The sequence below is a fragment of the Haemorhous mexicanus genome, chromosome 2 (assembly GCF_027477595.1).
Source record: "Haemorhous mexicanus isolate bHaeMex1 chromosome 2, bHaeMex1.pri, whole genome shotgun sequence".
NCBI lineage: Eukaryota > Metazoa > Chordata > Aves > Passeriformes > Fringillidae > Haemorhous > Haemorhous mexicanus.
This window is the reverse complement of record NC_082342.1, coordinates 27,405,484-27,423,774: the sequence shown is the minus strand read 5'-3', so window position 1 is coordinate 27,423,774 and position 18,291 is coordinate 27,405,484. Positions and strand designations below refer to the sequence as shown.

General features: G+C 44.1%; 1 protein-coding gene across 1 annotated transcript in view; it reads right to left on the bottom strand.

Moving 5' to 3' along the window:
* Positions 1 to 18,291, bottom strand: part of GAP43 (growth associated protein 43) — a 58,168-nt gene that overhangs the window by 17,512 nt on the left and 22,365 nt on the right. The window contains exon 2 of the mRNA XM_059838033.1: positions 10,060 to 10,687. Within this exon, the coding sequence (XP_059694016.1) occupies positions 10,060 to 10,687 (628 nt within the window). The remainder of the gene's footprint in view (positions 1 to 10,059; positions 10,688 to 18,291) is intronic.

Genomic DNA, 18,291 nt, shown 5'->3' with positions numbered 1-18,291 from the left:
CCTGAGCTGCTCTGACATTGCTCTGAAACTGCACAGAGGCAGAGGAAGTGGCACCCCACCATTTTGTGCTCTTGTTGTCTCCTCCTGCTGATTTTATTTGCTATAAAGGTCCTTGGCTCGGGTCTTGCCTGCTGGTCACAGAGCAATGTTGTGAGGTATTCATGTGAATGAACACGTCTCTCTTGCTCTCCCTCTCCTGCTGGAGCTGTTCCACTTCCATAAACCATTAAATATTTATTGAGCCAGAGGAAAACATTGACTCTGTAGACCAGTGGTGAGGGCACTCATCTGGAATAGGGGAGACCAAATGCCACTTCCTGGCTCCAGCAAATAATAAATAATTTATACAAAGTGGAATAGCTCCAGCAGTGGAATCAGGGCAAAATGTGTCAGCAGCCCAAAGGCTCGCTTGCAAAGCTCACTGGATTTCAGCTTCCTAGCATAAGGCTTCTGTCTCATTCAGGGAGGACTTGACCCTCACGTGCTAGTTACTCTAAGAGCAGTCAAAGATTTTCTTACTACTTCATTCTAAAAGTCCCATCATTCCTGGTAATGGTATATAATATGTTTGGGTTTGAATAATTAAAGGATCCTTTAATGAGAAAAGGATTATCACAGAAAAACTACAATCTATAAGGACTCAGAAGCCCTGCACAGTTGAGGTTTGAACTGTGATCAGGCTTATCTCTTCTGTTTGGCAGAATCATATCTATGTGTTTTACTAGAAATAAGGCCAAGAAGTAGTTGCATGCTACATCAGTTAGAAACATCTGGAATTTTCTTATTCTTCCCTGCTGTAAAAATCAGTGAGTCCATCCATCTTTCTCATAGTCATTTGGCTTCAGCAATGTAAAAGGTTTCTATCTTGAGGCACAAAAAACCATTTTCTTCCTCAATTTCTGTCTCTTTATTGAGTGCAGCGAACAGTGCTAGGTTAGTGTCTCTGGAGACCAGTCTGCTGCTTAGCAGCAGTGCTGTGCATTTCGTCCCTGTGCCTTCCTTGTGGGCCTCAGCTGTGTTTGGGAGAGGATGTGTCATGGACAAGAGGTCAAGCTTAGTCCAAACAGGCACCATGCTTGACCACACTGCTACGTCTCCCAAAGGCTTGGCAACAGTGCTGGGATGGCTTTGTGGAAACATATCTTCAGCCCCAAAGATAACCTCAAAGGCCGGTGCCAAACCTGTTTGCAGTGTTTGAACAGATTTGCAAGATCAAGGTGACACTCATGTCTCCTCAGTGTTTGGCAATAAAGAAGTTACCTCCTTTCACCACCTGCATCCATGGTGTACCAGTTGAATAATGGACTGTGAATGCAGACAAAGGGCCAGACAGAATTGCTGCTCCTATGAACTGTAGCAGCCCTCCCGAAGACGAACTCACAGCAGCCCTCTGATCAGATCCCATGAATGTGAGGGATTTCCATCTCTTCTGACAACTAGGGAAAGCAGAGGACCGATGTTGCAGGATTGCACTGAGTGCCTTCCAGAGAGACAAACATAGAGACCATTTGTGAGCAGATCTAAGATTAAGACAGACTCCTTCAACTCACAAATATTTCTGAAAGGGGGCAAACCCAATACCAGGGTTTGGTCTCCTGTTGACATATTCCAGCACCAATGACCGGAGGCTGAAATCACAGGTGAAATCCTAGCCTTGCATAAGCAGAATAGGTAACACAGGATATCTAAACTGGAATACATACTTTTTTTTTTTTTTTGCCCTAATCCCAGTGAGAGAACGGAGTCCCATATTAATTTGAAAACTAGACCGTGATGGACGTAGTCCAGACAAACTTGCATTCACACTCCCTGAAAGAGGCTTGTGTCATTTCCAAATCAACATGTGCCCCAAGCTTTTAAGAACATCAAAGACGTTTTTTCAAGTACTTGCCATCACCCCAACTTTAAATTACTTTTACTTTACTCCATCTTCCATCTCTTCAAGTGGTTTTCAAGTCTTTGAAACATTTTTCACAGCTGCAAAGACAGTTTTGTTGAAGTTAGTACCATGAGAAATGCTCCTGTATAATGGTCACAGCTCTCGTAACTGCTCACCTATCCCTTTCCCTGTACCTGCAATGCATTATCCGATATGGGTCTGTACCAGTGCACCCACTTCAGCATTGTGATTTGGATGCTCTTCCAAATGTCAGAGAGATTTTCTTCTTCATTAAGCCCTGAGGTTACAGGTAATGTCCAGTTATCATTACTAGCATTTCCAATTACTGTGTTTTGCTGAAGGAAGATGGAGAGGCTGAATAGTGTCTTTCACCTTCTGCTTTCTTTCATAATGAAAGGAGGACTCATTTGCTATTGCCTCAAGGTACAGCTGGGAAGTCTGTCATTCTTTGAACACTGGCTAATTGGGACCTTATGACCTTTATCTAAGACTTATTTGCATGAAGCTCTGAGTCTCACTTTTCTGGTCATTAGGGGAACAGCATTTTCCTTTACATCCCTGGACCCTGTCCAGCTTTCCATAGCTATTTTCCTGACTACACTACAGCCTAGCGAAGGGCAGGTGTCCAAAGTGGATTCCTGACTGCCAGGACTTCAGCTGAGATTTGCCACTCTGTTCCAATGTCCCATGCTGACACTGATGTACTTAAGGACACAGCAAGAAAAAAGAAACATTTCACCAATTCACATTTGGTGATTACATAACCAAGGCTCTTAAATGGTACAGGCCATTAGAGCTAAAGGATATGTAAAGGGAGCCTTTGGCAAGGAATACAGAAGTAGGAAATAAGTCACAGTTCTAATAACCTGCAAAACCAGACTGGACTCTTCTTCAAAGAACAGCAATACACACGATAGCGGTACTCTCTAGCATTTCTAAGTCCCACATACAGTATTTTTAATATCTTGCCTATTTTCTGCCTGAAAGATATCCAGAGAGGAAAGCTAGGAAATGAGGAAGCCATTCTTTACATCAAGCTTGCAGCATGAATGTAGTCTTGAGAAATATTGTGTCTAGAAACCTGTTCAAACTGAGCTTGTGTAAGATGGTCTTTCACAGGTCTATTGGAGGTCCAGAACTGGAGGTGGAAACTATCCCACAGAGCTGATGCCAGTGGCTTGACTTGTAAGCCTTCTGTCACTGCTTACATTTTCCTTGGTTCTCTTGGCCACTGCCCAGTCTCACAGATCATAATATGGCTAAATAAAATATTTCAGTAGTATCTTTACAAAAAGAGTCATTGCAGTCATCTGTGCTCATACAGTAGCTCTCTGCAAAAAGGAAAGAGACTGGTGTGTGCAAGGACTGGGATGAGGAACAAAACAAAAGAAATAATGCCCTTCTGGAAACGTGTAAAAAGTTACAGCTTTTTTTGGACTAATGTGAAGACTATCTGTCATTCCATCTCATAAAATAGATTTGCAGATTTGAAGGGAGTGCAGAGAAAAGCAACAGAGTTCCTAAAAAGCATGGGAATAATCTCATATAAAAAGCAGTTGAAAGCACTGCTTGTGTTTTCTTCAGGAAGGAGATGAACAGCAAGGGCTATGAGACTATGCCCTCTGTGCATAAATGCATATGGTATGATGCTATATACCATAATCAAAGGCATGAAGTAGGGCTATCACAAGCTCTTGCTGTTTCTGTGACATAGCACAAGTACAGAAAGATATTTAAGGCAATGGCAAATTTTTCACTGAACTTTATGGCCATTGTACAGCTGGTTGGAGTTGGGAAAGCTGTTGATACTTAATGAAATATTTTGTGTGCATACACACACAAATATATGCCACAGTTGTATTAGTATCAAAAGAGAGAATACATCATGCTCTACCTGTTAAACCAGATCTTAGACAGTAGAAGACAGGGATGAGTCCCAGCAGCAGAGAAGCAGTTTACCCTGGATCTGCCCATAGCAGTGCTTTGTGCTAGCCACAGAGAGCAGTACAATAAATGGATGTTAGCTCTGACCTAGATTGGCAATTTCTGTGTTCCTCTACAGGTTAAATGTATGGATCTTTGTGAGTGCAACTTCACCTTGCCAGAGTCCATGAAATTTCCACAGAGATTGGAAGTGATCACTGCACTGACATTGATAATCCAGTATTAATGCACCTATTAAATAGCTCTTGAGGAATGTCTAACTAATCTGACTGTGCTGACCTGGTGAACTTTACAAATCCTTTTCCTCTGCATGTGGCAGTCATCTGTACCACAGAGTCAGTCTTTCTAATTTTGAGTTTCAGCTCCCTGGAGCTGTAAATCCCAGCTGATATTCTGCAAATTCACATGTATCTGAAAAGCCCAGCCTTCTTGATCCTAGTGTAAAGAGATGACATTGGCAGTGGTGCAGAACATTTCTGGCATCTACAACAGCCATCAGTTAAATTTCATTGTCTATCTGTCCCGACTGTCCACAGGTCTGCTATTTGAGCCCTTCTCACCAGAAATTCTGTTTATAATTTATGACAGAAAGCCTTCTTCCCATGGAGTATTTTCTGAAGATGATCTGAATAAAGTGGGCCACTGTGGAAAACATTGTAATGAGAGTGATTTAGAGCAAAATCTAGGTGTAGTTTGACCACTGCTCTTGGCTGTAAAGAGCCGTGTGTTAGCATGAGTGACTACTGTACAACATGGCACACACTGTGACTCTGGCAGGCACTGCCCTAAACAATGTCACCTGTACATGTGGTTTGGAAAAGCAATAGCTGTAGTTGCCAACCAGAAGGGGTGAAAGATTGCTGTCACCTTTTCTATAATTTGCAGCCTTCACAAAATAAGCCAGTGACTCCACCAACCAGCCTTGAGTGTTCATGCAGCCCTTACCAAGATTTCAGAAGAAGTGGTACCTCTTAGGTACGAAGGAGTGGTTACCTGCTGTCCTCTAGGGGTCTTTTCCAGAGCTGGCTCACACCTTTTCATCAGTAAATATGATTAATGTCACCTATGATTTCATTAAAAAAGGTCAAGCACTGCTTTACCACTGGCCCACTAGTGCAGTTCCCACCTCTACAGGGCAAACTGCACCTCATTAGGAAACAGCAGACCTGAGGCATACATGGGACAAGAGACAGTATTGCACTGCAATAGAGGAGGAAATTCTGCACCTGTGTCAGGCTGTGTGTAAGAAAATTGTGACATTCCAACCTGCCCCTCACATGGATGTTTGCACCAATGCAAACCCAGCTATGAAATAGGCAATGTTTATACCCATGCAGAGAAAATGCAAAGAATAAAATTTCAGAGCAACTGGGGACTAGACACAGACTTCAGCATGTGTCAGGCAACCTAAACGTCATTCATATAGTCTTTACTTTGTTGCTGGAGTAGCACTACACACAAAAAAATGCTGCCATGGTTGCTTAGAGTTGTTTCCTCTGGGGCAGTCAAGGGAAGACTATTGTATTTGCATTGCTTTCCTTGGCTACCAGGTGTAGCAGCAGAGATAAGCTCCCTTGAAACAGGAATGGCTGTGAGGTTGTTGTGCCTCATGCCAGCTACTCGTGAGCCAAGGCTGAAATTCCAAGCCACACAGCTGCAATCCTCACACATAGTGCAGGTTGCACACTCTGGCTGGTACAAGACAATAGACAGTCACCCTTTCCAAATCTTTTTACAGCCAGGGCTCCCAAACTGCAGCAAGTATTGTCCTTCCATCAATATGGGGATTGAACTGAAAACAAAGAACTGATTCAACTGTGAACCATGAAAAAGGATCCACAGGGACTTGCTCCTTCTGAGGAAGTGAAGGGAAGATGGTGCCTCCCAGTGCTCCTTGCTTGCAGGATACAGGGCCCGGGGGAACTGCTAGCCTGCTTACATGCAAAGCACTTGTCACCTGGCTGATTTTTCATTTCAGCTGTGAAGCTGCTCCATTGTAAAGCTATTTCATGAAGGAGGAAAAGCATTCTTCATTTCCCAACAAAAGAAGATCCGTTTGTTTCCTTAGGCTCAATTTACTCTTTCCCATTTCTGGGCTTTGTATTCTTACCTGACAATCTGAGAGTGCTTTGATGTGAGAGCCAACCCAATTTGGAGGTGAGACTTGAAAACTTGTGAAAAGTACAAATCAAATCTAACACTGTGTGACATTCACCTCCTCTCCTCCCCGGGAGGACATCATAGCTCCTCTTTTTCCATAGTCTGCTATGCTGGATGCTGATCTCATTTCACAGCTGCACTACCAGACTCTTTCCAGTAACCTTCATGGAGATTCTCTGGATTTAAGCCAATGCAACCACCACTAGAACAAGTCTCACTTCCTCATCCATATGTAATGTATAAATTCCCCCCATCACTTTTGGATTTTGTCCTGTTGAGTAGGTTGGCATCTAAGGGAGCTTATCTAAGCATAATACCAACACCAAAGAGCTAAAAGCTCGATCATAAGAAGAAAACCTATAAATCTAAGTCTTGACAAGGATGCTCAGATGGCAAGACAACTTGTTGGCATTCCTGCAATCCACCAAAAGACAAGAAGAGGTTTGAGAGATCATCCTTCTTACATCAATCCTTCATTGCCACTGAACAAAGCCCACTGACTCATTTCACGCCTTACCCATGTTGGAATCCATCTCTTTTTCACTTTTACGTACACTAAGGATAGCTTAGGAACTGCCCTACTGTACAACTGGGAATGCCTGGAGTCCCCGACCAACCACCATTGGATATAGGACAGTTGTTTGAGCCGTTTTCTACGCCATTACCAAAAGACAGATAGAGCATGTAGAACTGAGTAACAAGGAGAGAGGTGAGGACTGTCAGGGGAACTACTGACTGGTACAAAAAAAACACTCCCCACTCCAGAAATATTAAGCATTAAAAACTGTGCACTTCTCCTTATCAGGTTAAGTTATTGCTTTTCCCACAACCTTTTTTTTTCTGCCCTGCCCTTAGATAAAGGCAAAAATCCCTCCTGGGTATGAATTAAATGCCCTCGCCTTTTGCTTGTGGTTGCACCAGGGAAGGTATCAACAGATAGCATGATACAGCCATTGTAATAAAATGATGAGAATCACCACCCCAAAGCAGCACGGTCGGCACGCCTCAGGGTAGTAGCAGCCAAGCATGCCATGGCAAGCAGCCAGCTGATGACACTGGCCAGGAGCCAATTCGATTTCTTTTTGGCAGCCTGACACTGCACACTTGTGTGCCAGTCTTCGATCGCAGAAACGATAAGAGGTGACCTTTGAAGGCCAAGGGGACAGATGAAGCTGAAAGAGGATCTGTCCCTGGGCTGGAGGAGCACTGAAGTGGCAGATGTCCCCTCTTTCATGAATGACCATCACAGTCACACTAGCAACCACCAATGCTGTGTTTGCTGAGGAAAGACTGGGAGAAAGGTTGAGACCTGGCAAAGGTGTTTAAGTCTATGGAAAGAGTAAGTAACAAGAGAGGCAGAGAGCTTTAAAGATATGAGAAACTAATAGGAGGAAGACAGTAAAAAGAAAACACAGGCTTTCTGTCAGGAAATATTTCCTGTCTGTGGGTACTTTTGTCCTGTGATGATACTCTTCAGAGGAATATTCTATATTGCAGAGCACAGCCTGGAATACTCAGAGGGATGTACAAAGAGAATTATTTAATTTTTTTTTGCATTTCTTTCTTGGATGACTCTGGGGTCACTTAGCCAGCTGTTCAGGTTTGTGACTGGAAGACTGGTATCATACTGGAATAGGAATTCAAGAAAAATCTATATTCATTAACATTTTAAAGAGGCTATCAGCTTGACTCTGGCCACACACCTACCATGTTTGCTTTCTGCAAACATTGCTAAGCTTTAGTGTTACTGCATGCATACTGAATAAGTATAAATGGATGCACATACTGGTCTTGAACATTCTATCACTGAAAACTCATTTTTAAATATATATTTGATTGTAGATTTTCCAGATTCCTCTGTTGGCTAGATGTTTACATAAGTGATAGTATCATGAGCAAATGCATATTAAATTGTGCATTTTAAATGGCCACTTCAAATGATGTGTCTATGAATGGCTGGCCACTTTAAATTATGTTAAAACCAACAAGAGCATGGGGAAGATATCTAAAAATTATTCAGAATATTGCATAGAAATAAACCATTTTTCCATGAGTGACAACTCAAAACGGGTAAAATAAATGAAAATTAAAATCAAATAGTTTGCTACTGTAAATGTCCTACCTCTATCCATTAGAGCAGATAATCTAAATAAAAATGTAATGTCAATTCAAAGCAGAATCATTATTGCTTAGGAATAGGGCATCCCAGGTATCAAATAACAGGGAATTAGCATTCATTATCCTCTGTACAGGGGACCCCAAAACATTAATTCACACTGCCCTGTTCTTGCCATTGATGTTTATACCTTTGCCCGAGTATAAAACCAACACAAGTACAGCATGCAACATAGCAACTTACATTTCACTAATCAGTAATCACAGTTATGTTGCCTCCTAACTCATCATAAAAAGTAAGAACAAATGGCTGGAGACTTGGACAACAAAAAGCAAACCTAGACAATTCAATTTCAAGAAACTTCTAAATAAACTTCTTACTTCTAGAAACTTCTAAATAAGCAGAAGTAAAACCAGCAACCTTTTGTAATTATGTACAATCAGTTCAGACTCACACTCTTGAAGGCTGTTCTCCTTGCCCATCCCTTAAATCACAAATGCCCTGCATTAGGTCCTTTCCCAGTATTTAATTTGTCCTTTTGGATATCCCTATCTGTCCACTTTTGTTGAGCAGGAATAGAGTTGCCTGAAGCTCCAGGTTAGCTATGAAGCTTGGAAGCCTAATTGGAGAGTGGGAGGTGCAATTTGTGGAAAAGCAGTGGGCCAAATGAAATTATGGAGAAACATCTGTAAGTACAAGACTGGGTGCTGAGGCTCTCTAGAATTTACATCAGGCTGTTTATGACCATCAAGGTGATATGCAACATCTTTCCCCAACAAACTAATGAATGCAGGCTGCCCTGTAAAACAGAGTAGTTCATGAATGTGGAGGCCAGTTTTGCTTGGCACTACTTCTTAAGTGAGTTTCACGCAGAGCCTACCTCCAAAGTTACCTTTTCTTTTTTTGTTTATGTTCTATTTCCTTGATAAAATAAGAAAGGTCAAGAAAAAGAGAGAAAAATATCCTCAGACCTTTGATGCATTTTCTACTCAGCTCAGTATCACAATTTATACTGAATTGTTCTTTATGGCTTGTAAGTGTTATAGGTTTGTCAAAAAATATCTGCTTTTGCCTCTCAAAACTCTTCACCCCTTCCCAGGAGAACTGGTTAAGCAGACTTGTACTTGGTCAACAGTGAGAAATTGAAAACACCTCCTAGAGTGACTTCTCCTCTCTAGAGGACTTCTTCACCTCCTAGAAGACTTCTTCCTCTCTTCTGCCCTCCCTTACTGAGCTGTCAGGGCTCTTAATCTTTCCTTTTCCTATCTGATTCTCTTGCTACCCCTGTCTGAATTAGCTGACATGTCTAAAAGCTTCATGCAAGCTTGCCTGGCATGGGGTATCCAAGTAGAAACCCTACAAGTATGGGTGTGGATGAAACTATAAGCACTGCTGATAATAAAATGTTCCTGACTAGGATGTGGTTATACTGAGAATCTCATCCATACACAAGCAAATTGACTCCATGACCATTCCACTGGCAAGGACTCCAGCAGTATGAGAGAGCTTTTGTCTTGTGAGATTTTCAGCTAAAGTTGGAAGCCTCCAATGACCTGGCCAAGTTGCCCCACTGGAGCTGTCTGTGCTAGTGTGACTGAAAAGGTTCATCACTATCTTTATCATACGCAGAGCTTGGGGAGCTCTCCCTCCATGCCCCCCAGCTGGCAGACACTCTCCTGCCACTGTGGAAAAAAGGGCTGATAGAACCTCCATCTTGAGAAACAGGAACCTCATCAGGAGCTGCAGTATTTCCAAAAGCTGATTGGAAGCAAGAAAGAGGGTGTTAAGTAAGAAATTAATCTCCCCCACCCCAAAACACTAGCAAGGGGATTCCCTTGTTAACTCTTAATCTAGTCCCCATACCAGCTCATGCTCCCAGGAGACAGAAGGATGCATCCATTTCTGGAGAGGCCCGTTCCCTAGTGAGGCTCCCACTCACCTGTCTTCTCTTCGGTTTGGCTGCTCTCCACTGTCTCCATTTGGGGTTGCGCTGTTGCCTTGGCAGTAGCATCCTCTGCGGCAGGGGTGGTGGTGGCAGTGGTGTCAGCAGCAGGCACGTCGGCTTGTTTAGGCTCCTCTTTGTCTTGGGCTTCGTCAGCCTTCAAGGACGGCGAGTTATCAGTGGAAGCTTTAGTGGCACTTTCCCTTTCGTGGGCAGTGGCAGCAGCGGTCTTTTCCTCTGAGGAGGCAGCGGGAGTGGCAGCCTGTGGGGCTGGCTGCTCTGAGCCCGTCTCGGCGGCTCCATCTCCTTTTTTCTCCTCCGAAGGCGCGCTGCTGTCTTGGCTGCCCTCCTCCTGCTGGGCACTGTCAGCAGCGGCTGCTTCTGTGGCAGCAGGAGCCTCGCTTTCTTTGTTCTCGGCCGCTCCGCCAGCAGGGCCTTCCTCCTTCTTGTCGGCGGCATCAGTCTCAGATGCTGGGGCATCTCCCTTCTTCTCCCCCTTGAGCTTTTTCCTTGTTATGTGTCCGCGGAAGCTGGCCTGGATTTTGGTGGCTGCCTTATGAGCTTTATCTTCTGGTTTGATGCCATCTTGCTCGATCTTTTGGTCTCCGTCCTCATTTTTTTCAACCTTTGAAGAAGAACAAGGGAGGAGGGCAGAGGAGAAAAGAGGGAGATAAGTTATGATTTCTTCAGGTGTAGCAGATACTCTAATTTTATTGAGAATATCACACTTTCTTCTCCAGCTAACCAGTGAAAGTTTCAAAACAGCCTTTCCATTTGGTATGGGTTTGAAGCCAGGTGGCCCTAATTTCATCCTAAGGCTGGACAGACATAGGTCTCCAGCCAAACCTCCAGCCAGAGGTTTGTAATAGAAATTTAAAGCACCTCATCATTTCTGTCAGCAATGCTGAGACCATCTTGGCTGTGTGGAAAGGCTTTCACCAGCTGGCTTGTCTCTATTCCCGTGATTTATTTTCCCATTCATTTTGAAATGTACAAATTTTTTTCCCCTACTCATTTTCAAAACACTCTCCTGAGGGAGATTTTCACAGTCCTTCCAAATCCACCTCTGCTTTCAAGTCGGTGTTTCTTTTTAATGACACCTTGTTTCGCAGGTGTGTGACTCTAATGACACCAAGCGCTTTGTCGTTTATAGCTTTTTGGCTCGGGATTTCCAGCAGAGAATAGGATTGCTGTGCACCCCACTGCAGTTCTGTGCTGTCAGACACACACAGATATTCACAGGATGTACTCCTCACAAACGCCCTGCCTGCAAGCGCTCCAAGCACTTTGCCTTTCCTCTCCACTCATGGTTTCACTGAAGGATTAATAGGCAGATTATTATCACTCTTTCCAATTTCTGCTGACTATTATTATTTCTCTATCGGGGGGGAAATTCAGCCTTATAACAAAGAACAGGCATTCCCTGTGTTTTTTAGACTTAAATTGTGCATTAAAGTCTTAAATGGGACCAAAACAGAGCCTGTGCCTCACGCTGGTCTGCTGCAGAGAGATAATGCTCGGCTTATAAACCTTCACTGAATCTACAGGACAGACCACTCTTCCCCCCAATAATTTAGCTGGCCTTGGGCAAGGAACAGCTCAGCAGCATATTGATGAAAGGACACTGTTCTATTAATAGTCCCATCGGGAAGCATTCAAAAGACCTACTTGGAAGCAGAGCCGCTGGCCTCTTTGCTGTCTGCACCTGGTTTCCATCACTGGCTCAGGTCACAAAACAAAGAAAACAAGCTGACTGGGAAAGACAGAGGCCTTTACTCCTGCATGGGAACTGGGAATTACTCCTTTGGCCATTGCAACTGGGATGTGCCATCTGGAGAAAGGCTCCAGACCAGAAGAAGGAGGGCACAACCTACAAACATGTTCAGTAAAAGAGTGGCAGGAAGAAGGGAGAAGAAGCCACTGCAATGTGCAAATGTGCCACTGGAAACATCATGACTGTGGAGAGGGGGAAAGAAGAGTGGCCACAGCAGCAGCAATTCCTGGGAAACAGACTGGAAGTGATAATTTCCACAGCACACGACAGGGCCAAGCACACGTGGGAGTGATGCTCAGCCAGGGAACCAATCTGGTGTCCACTGCCATGCCAGAGGTGGTACCAACTATGTCCCTCTGGGTCCCCAGTGAGCACAGATCACTCACCCTAGCATTGGTGCCCATCATTCCTTAAGTGGGTATGGTGGCCAAGGAATAAGCACCCCCAAATCATCAAGGAATAGAGCCACCCCACGCAGCTGTGCAGGGATGTGGATGGGTCTGTACACAGCAGGAAGTGAGATGGGAGGGGCACAGGATGCTTATGTAGGGGGTGAAAAAGGCTGTGAATGAATATGTAAATGAGAATAATACACAGAATTCTGTTCAAGGTGTTTTTCTGCTCCTGACCATGTCCAGGGACAAAATGGTTGTTGCACCAATCACAAGGGAGGGCATTATGTCTACACTTCCTCAAGTGCATTAAATGACACAGTGTGGAAATTGGGCTTTTCGTGTTGGTCTCAGCTTGTCATGGTTACATGCAAAGACAATACAGGCACCAGCAGGCTGAAACCTGCAACCAGCAGGTGATGGTTACATGCAAAGACAATACAGGCACCAGCAGGCTGCAACCATTCATGTGTCTTGCATAGATAGCTCAACACTGTTATTCAGCGTCTGGGTAAGCTTTTCAGCCTACTTCAGCACAAGGAGGTGGAACCAAATTGGTAGTATGTTTGAACTAGCCAGATAGTGCAGAGCTCCACACAGGCTCATCCATCCTGTTCCTAAGACAAGTTTTGCAGCTTGCAGTAAGTCCTGTGTTGCTGTGGCAACCTAACTGCTAATACCTGAACTAGCTGGTTTAAGGAGATCTTGGATATGCCAGCATTACACCGTAGCCACAGCAACGAGAAAACAGACTGGTACTCCTTCAGAGAACCGTAGGACATTTAAATTCTGTAGCTTTGACTCCTTCTCCCCAAAGACTGAGGCTAGTCTCAAACAGCAGCAAGACCAGGAGACTGGAAAGATGATTCAGACATAACTACGAGGCCTTAAGGATCCAGTCCCCACACCTGATTCCTGTGAAACTGTCAGTGAACATGACAGAATTGTTAATCCCTGGACAAACACAAAAACATTGACTGAAGGGAGATCTCTCTTGCCACTGGCCTTGTTGCTCTCCCATCCCACATACTCCCCACACCAACCAGGACAGCTATTACAGGTTGTGGACTGCTGCATGCCTGACTTTATGGCTCCGGAGGAGCTGCCCTGTTACCTAGGCTATGCAGCCCTGTAAAGGTTTATCTCCTTCCCCTGCTAGTCAGAGCCCAGGGCTCAGTGAGGCACAGGGGTGGCCCTGTATCCCTGTCAGCCCCTGGCCTGGCAGGGGATGGGAGAGCACTTCTCTCCAGGAAGGTCAGACCAAAACCTCCCACCTGCACCTACAGCATAGCAGAGCTAAAAGGCTCCTTTGCTATTCCAGTGACATCACTGTCCTCTTCTCCCAGTTGGGATGACATCCAATTGAGTCCTTGCCAGATCCCAAGTTGTGCAACTGCAAAATGTATTTCCAGTAGGGTGCTTTCAGCATAATTTCAGATACAAAAGGTAAGAAACATGAGACTGGGGAAGAGGAGGAATTCAAGATCCTGGATGAAAGAAATGTACTAATAGTTTGTCTTTGCCAACTGTGGCCCTCAGGAATCCTGTTTCTATTCAGTCCTTCCCCAGTAAAGCATCCTAGGCATTTGAAATCACTTTTTTTTCAGGCTACTGGCCTGCAGCTACTTCTGGGGTAGGACACGTAAAGTATGTGTGTCATGTTGTGTAACAATGGGTTGGGTGAGAAACAGATTGTTCAGGGGAAAACTTCTGTTCACACAAAAAAAAAAAAAAAAGCCCCAAGGGCTTTTCATCTGTGGATTATATGCACAGCAGATAAACCTTAATTAAGGAAGCGCACAAAAATAACCTATATACAGCAGAAGCTCCTGGAAAGCAATTTGTCTTCCTTGGAAAGCTAAAAGGGTGAGTCAGCCCTACCAGGATGCATTCAAAACCATCTCAGTGGAAAACAAGAAATCTGTCTGTCTTATCTATCTCCCAAGCATTCATGACATCTTGGCTGTAGTATTGTGGCTAGAATAAAGTGACTCCTATTACTAGTGTTTGCATGGAATCTAGAGCTCTGAGCCAGGAATCAGATCTGGTAGGGACAGGTTTCAGATATTACTATTCCATCACCTCCCTCCCCTTCATTTACACATCTATTTGTAAAGTAAACTCATACTAATACTTAATACTGACATATTCATGATATTGTTAGGGTACATGCAATGTACTGCCATTTTACACAGAGCAATTGTCCTCTGTTTAATTTAGTTTTAAATAAATCATAAAACCTGTAATGGCAAAATGGTATCACTAAGGCAGGTGGATGAAGAGCTAAACGGATCTATAAAAGGACATAGTTAAACATGTCCGTTTTTTTCATTTAGACCATCCTCACATACCTAATAAAGCCAGTGTGCAAAGCTCTGCCTTTATGAAACGCACATTTTTGTCTCTATCTACACAGCCCACAGCATCTTTCCAGTCCTAGAGGGATGATCCTCTCACCATCCCCATCTGCTTGTCTGCCACACCTCCAGGTTTCTAGAACATCCCTTCCCTTGCAGACTGTTCCTGCAAGTGAGAATTTCCTTGCTGTCACGTATGCGAGAGAATAGAGATAAGAAATCAATGTTAAATCACAGATAGGGCAGAGGTTAGTTCTCAGGTACCAGGAATGTAGAAATTTCCTGGAGTCATGACAAGAAGATTTCTAATCTCTAGCCACTTTTACACCTTCCATCTCCAAACTCACAGCTTATTGGGGTGGGGGGGGGGGGGGGGGGGGGGTGTCAAATTATGGTAAAGAATTAAGGAAGTATTACTGTAACCTCCAGACCCTTTTAAATTTCTCCTGTGCTGGCATTTCAGGAAAGGAGAAATGGAGAACCTAGGTGTTTTCTAGATGTTCCATATATGTTTGCAGCCACATATAGGCAAAGAAATGAGAGAACTGAGTGCTTTGGTCCTTGCTTGCTGTTAGTCCACTTGTCTTTCATGGTGTACCTCATTGCCTTTCCTTGGAAAAAATAATCACATTGTTTTGTGTTCTGAATGCTGGGGTGAAGAGGCCAAGAAAGAACTTACTGTTTCACTGAAAGGTGTATGAGTATTACACAGCTTCCTCTGCTTCCCTCTCTAGCTCTCCTTTTCCTGCTGTTTCCCTGCCCTCCAATATACAGCATGTATCAACCCCCTTAATGTGCATGCTATCATCAGGCTGCTATATGCTACAGCTATGCTATATGCTCAGCCATCACCCTGGTATCCTGCTCCTTTCTGTCCTTAGTTAGGAGCTCCTCTTCAACATGACTCCAAATCCAGAGCCCTTTGATACATGTGGCCATCTCCCAGTATTTTGAAAACGATGTGCTGGGAGTCCAGATTTAGGACTCACACACCTTTCACCAGAAAAGGCATCAACACTGGCCGAATTCTGGACATCCATAGGACCATTGACACTTATCAATAACACACTTCACCCATTTCACCCAAAGGAAATATGATACCTGATTATTATTGGGGAAAAAAAAAAAAAAAACAAGACAAACAACTGTGTTCTCCATGCAAAGGAGTAAGGGCCCAAAGTCATTATTTTCTCATGATCCTTGTGCTAAAGTACATGTGGAAACCTTTCTTTCAGTTATTTAGGTGAACTAGTGCTGAATCACCCAAGTTCCTGAGCTATTTGTAGGGTTAAGATGCATCTCAGCCCATGGTCTGTTCTTGACTAGAACACAAGGTATGTTCTTACTGATATTACTCAAAGCCACTTGGGCCTAGACTCACAAAGAAATTTAAGCATCCAACTCCCAGTGATTTTCCGGGATTGAATCACCTCAGTGTTTTTCATGAGCCTGGCTCCCCATGACCTGATTTGTTTCAGAGACGGCATTTAAGGAGCAGAATATATTAAAAAGAAAAGACCAGCTGTCTCCCCAGAAGGAGCGAAGCGTGGACACGTGAAAGAGAGAAAAGGCTTTCATGCTTTGGGAAGTGAAGAAGCAATTTAGCACACAGAACAGCTTTGTTAAACCCAGTTCAATGGTGTGAAGACACCTGGCTAGAGGATGGCACCTGTCAGCACAACCTTTCTTCAAGGCGAGGAAACAAACAGAGTTCCTTTATTCTCCCAGGATGACTATGGTGATGGTGGGTAAAACACCCTTGAGAAAGAAAAGGTTAATTCATCCCTCTGAAGGCCTGTGCAGGGTGATTCCCCAGGGTATACCTAGCTCTCCAGTTTCAAATTATCCAACAATGGGGTTTCCACCCTTTACTCTACAAGATCCTCCCATATGTAGGAAAATTCCCCTCTATTTTAAGGCACCTAGATTAAAACAAGATGACAAGCAGGCAGATGGATAGATGTTATTCACTTGTGTACAGTGGCTGAAAAGAGAGGTAGAAGACAACCTAAGCTAGACCTATTTAGATATTTCTAGTGAGCCTTAATAAATCCATACTCTCCTCACCTGTTTTGTGACTCTCCCTTCTTTTTGTCACCCTGTTTCTCTTAAGCTGGTGGTCAACCACAGTGTCCTCTACCACCCTGAAGCTCCAACAGCTCCAGCAGTTAAATGGAAAAAGGCACTCACTACTGCTTATGTTGACTTTGCAGGCCAGGTGAAAGAAAGTAGAGCCTTGCCCCTGAAGGGGACACAAAGTTGATGATGTTCAGGATGATGTTCATGTTTCTGGAGCAGAGAAGCTCACAGGGGAAAACACTTGCCTTGGGTCTGGTCTAGCCTCTATGGAGCACTTTGGTGGTTGTGGGACACAGGCTGCACTCACTCATCTTTCAATTTAAAGCACCCAGAGTCTCAGAGACAGGACTGGGTTGGAATTTGAGAAGGTGGTGCTTTTACAGTTCATGCCAAGGGTGTGTGTATACCCTGGGGTGTGGCCTAAGTGTATGAGGGCACTCCAGGGAACAAGGTCTGTGGGGACTGTGTCAAAGGTCTCGCGTGTTTGGCACAATCAACAACTGCGCTCTTGTTTGAGGTTGGATCCTGGTGCACACTGTAGTCAGTTGTGTCTGGTCTCCTTTTTGGAGGGAAACACTTGTGTCACTCCAGAAGGAACCAGTCAGCAGGCATTCAAATCAAGGGATCAAAGCCTAAAAAGGAAGCAGGAAGGTATCCAAGCTGACAGTGTAAATCTGCTACCAAAATAGTAGATTGAAAAAATTCAGCAGAAGGACCAAGTGGTAAATTTCCCTTGAACTGCAATTTGATTAGAAAAGTCTATTCAAAGAAGAGATTATTTTTGATGCAGATGTGCTTAGATAGAAATTCAAGTTTGCATATCACTGGACTAAAGAGAAATTTTACCTCTTTAAGCTCAAACTATGTGGTTTGCTTGCTTGGGTTTGGGGCAGTTTGGGCAAGGACTATTTTGAACTAGCACCTTCGGACTCTGAATCCATAGTCTGTGACCATGAGAAAGTAATGAAACCCAGAACTATCAATGTCTCTCCCTCCCTACCTTTTGTCTCCCAGTTTTTTTTTTTTTCCCTTTTTTTAGTTTTGGACTCCACAAATTTTTTTAGGGAATTGTTATATAGCCTCTGGTGGCTCAGAGTGCCTGCCCCTATGAGAGCTGGACACATTGGCTTCTGATCTAGCTGCATCCAGGGCACAGAGGCTAATTTCCTGCTCAGACTTGCTCCCCTGCTCCTTGGGCAGACAGCTTCTGAGATTCCCCAGAGTCCAGGCTTATGCAAGGTCTCCAGAATGACTTCCACAGGAAGAAGAAACGTATGTCCTGCTCCTACCCCATTTCCTCCAGGGCAACACAGGGCATCCCATCCTTCAGGCCTGTCGACAGCACTCAGCTTGGTGTTGTCCGCAAATATGCTGATGGTGCCCTTGATCCCACTGTCTCTGTCACTGAGGAAGACATTAAATAGCACTGGTCCCCAAACAGACCCCTAAAGGTCACCACTTGTCATCAGTGTCTACAGGGGCTTCAAGGTGTTGACCGCTACCCTCTGTAGGTAACAGTCCAACCAATTCCTCACCCACCAAAAGAGTCCTCCCATCAAATCAGTCTCTCCAGTTTAGAGGGAAGGATGTTGTTGGGGACCATGTTAAAGGGCTTGCAGAAGTCCAA